This window comes from Acomys russatus, chromosome 21, assembly GCF_903995435.1.
Source record: "Acomys russatus chromosome 21, mAcoRus1.1, whole genome shotgun sequence".
Lineage (NCBI taxonomy): Eukaryota > Metazoa > Chordata > Mammalia > Rodentia > Muridae > Acomys > Acomys russatus.
The window spans coordinates 49,008,155-49,014,921 of record NC_067157.1 but is presented as its reverse complement, the minus strand read 5'-3'; the positions used below and the strand labels follow the sequence as shown (position 1 = coordinate 49,014,921).

Here is a 6,767-nt window from a genome sequence, read left to right as displayed (position 1 = left end):
TCATGGGATTGCATCCCGGGTCATCCAAATGTCCTTCTTATGACTGACATACAGTGTGTGTACTTGTGACAGTCCTAGTGCCAAATGACTCAACTTCAGTGGCTTCCCAAGGTAATGAAAACTAAAACAGACACACTTAATATGTTCCCCCGAGTGATAAAGACACAGATTTTGAGCAGATCTTTTTTAATCCATAAAACTTATGAGAAAATTCAATTATGTATGGTATAGTATGGCACAAATAAGTTGAACTAGAAAGAAATGAATCCAGACAACAAAAAGAGTACTGATTTTTACATCATTCCTTGTTATAAAATAATAAAGCCCTGGGCATTTGTTTTGTAGGTTTGCATATGTTTATCTTGTGTTTTAGGTAGTCATATGGAAACTACAGGTCTAAGTCTATACCTAAATTCATATTTCTATATATTTCACTAACATAAAATTAGCATATTAATTAACTTAGAATAATTTCAGTTCATACAGTATGTAAGGAGTATGGCTACTAAACTTGGAACTTGGGCCAGGCAGAACTCTAGTTGTCTTCTCTAGCTACATTGCTGTGTGATGCTGGGGAGGTCCAATGGCTGCACTTGCCAGCATTTCTTCACAGTAGGGCTGGGATAATTGTCTCATGGCCACAGGAACACAGGAGTAAAAACAAACAAACAAATAAGCAAAAGCTCCAGAAGAGACTGAATAGATGCCTTCTAGGCAGAGTATAGATAATAATATCTCTGAATCAAATATTCAGGTTTCTCATGACATCATGGGAGACTCCCACCACTTCCTTGTTTTCTAAAGGAAGAAGGTACATCAGTCACCCCATTGTCCCTGCTGATCTAGCAACAACTAAAGCAGATGCATGGACTTTTCATTTCTCCATGAGGCCCGTAGTAGTTTGGTTTTCCATCAGTATTTTTTTTTTTTTTAAAGAAACTACCAGAAACATAAACAATGTGTGACTCAGTGATAATCAATGCAGCAGTTTGCAAGTGAAACCAAAGCTAAAAATATAAAATAAAATTCTCCCACGTATAAAAAAAAAAAACCTAACAATTTTTATTTCTTCTTTTTTGTTTTTGTTTTTTATTTTTGTTTTTGTTTTTGTTTTCTCGGATGGCATAGGAGGACAGAACTCTAATTTGTCTTCTCTCGGTACTTGGATGTACGTATTAAATGGCTTTTCTCCATTGGCTTCGCTTCCTTTTCCAGAAGTGTGGGGAAGGGGCTGACCGGCCTTAAGTCTCACCTTTAGCACTATGTCATGGCAATCTACCCATTTGCTGCGCTGTAACATTAAGTAAGAGGGTAACTCCAGAGCAGTCTGTTGTGAAGCCTGGCGCTTTTCTTCGGTTCAGCTCTTTTAGTATAACCCCTTTATGGCTTACTTACCAAATGCTGCTCGGAGAGGAAGGCAGAGATTATAAACGCTTGCAGCATGAAAGGGCTTTAGGAAATCCTCAAAGGCCAACCACAGTAGTCCGAGACTGACAGTGCTGGTGTCACGTGAAAATGGCCACCACCATACACTGAGCCTACAGCTGGAATCCGTGGTCTTCTAGCTTTGGGAATTTGCATGGCTTCACCGCACTTTCCTGATGCCGCCCTAAACGGATGTTAGTCATATGTGTCCTATTTCACAAGGCTATCACCGGGAGACTCAAAAAGGAATCTGAAATAATAATAACAAGTAATATCATAACACTTCTCAAAGTTTCAAGTGCTTAAGACAGGAGACAAAAGTGCAGCATATATAAAGACCCAGAATGGCTTTCATTGATGATTCTAAAATTAGGTCAGGCATTGTTTCTAACTCGAAAAGAGAAATGATCTGCAGACAATTTAGTTGATTATAGTTACGAGTTTTGCTTTACTTGAGTCAGTTGGTCCCCTCATATTGGTTAAAGGTGGCATCTTAACTGGCTAGCATTCAGCTGTTTATAAGTTAATTTAACATCTCCAACGAAATACGCCAAATTCAGACAAGAATAACCTGTACTTCCCTCTTCCCCCAATAATATAGGAGGAAGAAAATAGGAGTTGGAAGTAAAAGAATTATCAGGAGTGAGGGACAGGAAAATGGAGAGGGGAACCGTTGACCGTAATGGAGGGGAAAAATATGATCACAGTATGTTGTGTGCTTGTAGGGGAAAAGTCACAAACAAGCCCATAACTTTGTAAAATTAATATATGCTAATTTTAAAAAGGTGATTTTTTTTTTTTGTTTTTGTTTTTGTTTTCGAGACTGTGTAGCCTTGGCTGTCCTGGACTCACTTTGTAGACCAGGCTGGCCTTGCACTCACAGGGATCCAACTGCCTCTGCCTCCTGGGGTTAATTACCCGAGCGGCACCACGCCTAGCCCAAAAGGTGATATACATTTTGATGGGTCAGAAAGGCCTGTATTCTAGCGGCTGGCCCTCTCCACAGACGCCGCTGATGAGATCAGGCACCTCCAGTGAAACTCCTTCAGGTGCCAACTCATTGATGTGGTAAACTGGCCACTGCTGACAGCAAATTAGCCATGCTTTCCTGTGGCGTTCACAATTTTGAGCTACTTAGCAAAAGAAAAACACTGAGGCCGAGAAAAGTGAGGGACACGAGGAAATAAAACCACCTAGCCTAGAGGGGGAAATGCCAGCAAACAGCAAGCAAGGAATCCCCACCTTTCCGGTTAGCAGTAGAAGTTTTATTTAACCTTTGGAATGTCTAAGGCCGGCGGAGCCTCCCAGGGGCGGGGTTACAAAGCCCCGCCCAGAAATACCACGCCCCCTCAGGGCCCACCCCCTCCCGCACCCAGCCTGCACCGCTCTGGGCCTGACGCGGTCGTGCGCCCCCAGTACACACACACACACACACACACGTACACACATACACACACTTCCTGTAAGTTTTCGTCATTTCCGGCAAGCTTCTCCAACCAACAAAGTGGCCTCAGAGGCGGGCCGTCGCCTCCTATGCCCCGCCCCCTCCACGCTCTAGAAGCTTGAAGCCGCGGCGTGAGGTCGGGCCGTGCGCGTGGGCCCCATGGCTGCCTCGGGGAAGCTCGGCACTTTCCGGCTTCCCCCGTTGCCCACCATTCGGGAGATCATTAAATTGTTCGGGCTGCGAGCGGTGAAGCAGCTCTCCCAGAATTTCCTGCTGGACTTGAGGCTGACAGGTGGCTGAGTGGTCCGTTCTCCCGGGTCTCCCCGGTGGGCGCGCGTGGGTGGGTGAGGGAACCGGGCGGGCCGGGCCGCTGTCAGTCAAGCGCTTCTCTGACCCTTAGGAGCGCGCTGCCCCTCGCGTCCTGCTCGCGGGCTGAGGAGGCGACGCTCCGAGGTGGACTGCTCGCTCTGCCAGCCCGAGTTGCTTCCCGCGCGCTTTCATACGGAGCGGGATTTGAGTTATACTTTGCAGTTTTCCTCTTTACCGTGCTCCCAGTCTGTCCCTCGTTAACCTGGCGCGCCTGTAATCTCAGCCCTCGCGGAGCAGAGGCAGGAGGATTGCCGCCAGTTAGAGACAGAGAGACCTAGTTTAAAAACGAATCCAAAATAGCAAATAGGATAAAGATCCACTTCCTCAGTCTAAGACTCCCTCCTGATATATTCGCTCTGTAAATTCATAGTGAGCAAGCAGTGCATACAGCTTATGCCAGCGCTGGCACTATGGTACCAGAGCAACAGGCTTGAGTTTCCAGTTTAGTAAATTGGCATCCTTGAGCCTCTTTAAAAGTAGCTTTTCTGCGGTAAAATTTATATAGGGTGAAGGTCACCAGTTTGACACCCATGTTTTGAGGAGTTTTCACAGCTGTCTGTTGATTTACTTACCACTCACGTGTTAGTGATGCTATCCACGTGTGAGAATACGGGCACCTGTTGTAAATAAGGGCACTAGTTGTCTGTTGGAGTCGACAGTCTCACATTAAAAGGGGCAGCGTGTCACGACGACCCCTACTCACACAAAGCAATTTTGATTACATTATGCATGGGCCACAAAAATAAATTAGCAGTTTTCTTTCGTGAGTTTGGAGTCTTTACTCTGCCCATAGCAGTGTTAATTTGAGTAAACCGGTTAACTCCACTGAGTTTTCTCATCTTTTATTTTATAGAAAAGGCCTATAAGAAGCTTCAGATGCCCAGTTCTAGATTCTTTGGTTCTAGCAATAGCTGATGCCATCCTCTCCCAGTCCTTAGCACATAGTAAATATAAAGCATCGTTTTCTGCTGAAATACAGTTTGTTTGTTTCTTTTTATGACAGTCTCCTGTGTCTACGGCTAGCCTCAAACCCCCGACATAGCAGATGGCATTGAACTTCTGATCCTCCTGCCTTCACCTCCCAAGTGCTGAAATTACAAGCATATGCCACCGTGAATGCTTCAGTTAATGATTGCTGAGTGTGGAGCCCAGGGCTTCATGCCTGAATTACATCGACAGCCCCTCGGTTTATTTAATTCTCTCTCTCATGTGTCCATGGGAGTTCCAGGTTCTTAGGTCCTTTACTTGTTCTTTTTTTTTTTTTTTTTTAACAGTTGTTGTTGTTTGTTGTTTGCTATTGTTGTTTTTAAAGATTTAGTTATTTCTTATATGTAGTATTTTTGCCTGCATGTAGACCTGCAGGCCAGAAGAGGGCACCAGATCTCATTACAGATGGTTGTGATCCACCATGTGGTTGCTGGGACTTGAACTCAGGACCTTGGGAAGAGCAGCCAGTGCTCTTAACCTCTGAGCCAGTGGTTTCATTCTTAAGCGTCACAGGAACACATTGAAAAAAGAAATATATATATATATGATGCCAGTGCCAAACCCTTAAGTTTGGGTTTCAGTCTCCCTCCTCCCTCTGCCAGAGCTTACTAAGACAAGTACCTTTATTTCCTGTCACTCTGGTTCCCACAGAAAAGAGTAAGAGTTGGAGAGATGGCTCAGAGGTTAAGATCACTAGCTGTTCTTCTAAAGGTCCTGAGTTCAACTCCCAGCAACCACATGGTGGCTCACAACCATCTGTAGTGAGATCTGGTGCCCTCTTCTGGCTTGTAGGCAGACATGCAGGCAGAGCACTGTATACGTAATAAATAAATAAATCTTTTTTTTTTTTTTTTTAAGAATTCAAATTTCAGAGCCTAGTGATGTGGGAATGTATTGTGATTGTCATTCTGACCTGCAGATAACTGTAGATGAAAACTTACTGCATTCTCCTGTCAGATTTTTACCTGTGAAGATGGAAGAGTGCCTGTGAACATAGTCAGATGCCTGGTGTCCAAGGATATAATGTGCTGCGTGCTCATCTAGCTAAGTCTCAGGAACTGGTTGGTTAGGTGGAAAACAGAAAATGCAGTATCAGTTAAGTTAAGTTAAGGAAATTGTCAGGATAATCCTCTTCAGTTAAGGAATTGATGCAACACAGTGGTACAGAGTATTAATGACTGTTATGTGTTGGTGTAGAGTTAGTTAAACAGTCAGTAGTGGCTTGAGAATTCTTATGAAATTTGCTGTGATAATAAAGCTAACTAAAACCTTCCCCGCTACCCCTTACACAGGGTTTCTCTGGGTAGCCTTGGTTGTCCTAGACTTACTTAAAGGCATGTGCCACCACACCCAACTCAACTAAAACTTATTATTATTTTTTTTTTTTTTAGACAAAATTGTAAGGAAAGCTGGTGATCTAGCAGATGTTTATGTTTATGAAGTGGGTCCTGGGCCTGGGGGAATCACAAGATCCCTTCTCAATGCCAATATTGCTGAACTTCTGGTGGTTGAAAAGGACACTCGATTTATTCCAGGATTACAGGTGAGATACTTAAAGTCTTTCTCTGTCTGTCTGTCTGTCTGTCTGTCTGTCTGTCTCTCTCTCTCTCTCTCTCTCTCTCTCTCTCTCTCTCTCTCTTTAAAGCAAAAATCAAATGAAATCTTAGGCCATAATTCTTAAGTCTTCATGTTGACCAAAGACTACGTAGATAGTCCCTCAAACTGCAGCTCTCCAGGCCCTATCCCAAAGGTCAGGGTTCTGTCACTAGAGAGTCATAGAAAACTGCATTGTATAGAGGAATCACCAAATGATCTGTTGGTTAAGTTTGAATAAAAACACTTTACATGTGAATGCTAAATAAATCAGTCATTTCTATGGTTTTCTTTGTTCAGAAGCTGTGTATATTACGGCTCAGTTCTTTGGAAAGGACTAAAAATAATTGTCAATAATGACCAATTGGCATGACTTTAGAGAACTTTCTTTGGGTTCCAGAAAGCATTTCAACACACAAAACATGAAAAAGATAAAGACTAGAGCCTCATCAAGAGGAATTAATTGTTGAGTTTAAGCATTTTTACAAGAGAATTTTTATGTTTAAAGAAAGAAATTGAATCAGAACTATAGGTGGGGTTTGAGTGAAATTCTACATGCATTCTTAGACACACAGTGCTGTTATAGAAAAAAATTAGGGGACGTTTCACCTGAAATTTGAAATGCTACCTACCTATGCCCTAGAGAATAAACTTGTTTTGATTATTCCTGAGGGGAAAAAAAGTAGAGGTTAAAGGAGGCAGGGTTGAGGGTTTGAAATAAAAGTAACATTGGGTTTTGAAAACATTGGCAAACAGTCGGACAGATTATATCAGAGATCTTGTACATAAATTCCTCATAAGAGGCAATAGATGACTGAATGGCCTTTGATTTCTATGTAATTCTAAAACTTTGAAAGAGCTCTGAGCTTTAAGCCGTATGAATAGCAATTCATTATGTGACTGTAACGGAGCAAACAGTAAGATTATTCACATTCTTACACTTAAAAAA

The 6,767-nt window shown here is 42.7% G+C and overlaps 1 protein-coding gene across 2 annotated transcripts in view; it reads left to right on the top strand.

Moving 5' to 3' along the window:
• The first annotated feature begins 2,952 nt into the window (after positions 1-2,952).
• Tfb1m (transcription factor B1, mitochondrial) overlaps positions 2,953-6,767 on the top strand; it is a 39,075-nt gene continuing 35,260 nt past the window's right edge. The window contains exons 1-2 of one of the 2 annotated variants that reach the window (XM_051164104.1): positions 2,953-3,161; positions 5,617-5,768. In XM_051164104.1, the coding sequence (XP_051020061.1) occupies positions 3,029-3,161; positions 5,617-5,768 (285 nt within the window). In that variant the 5' untranslated portion in view covers positions 2,953-3,028. Of the gene's footprint in view, positions 3,173-5,616; positions 5,769-6,767 lie in introns of both variants that reach the window. The other variant, XM_051164105.1, reaches the window with a different exon arrangement.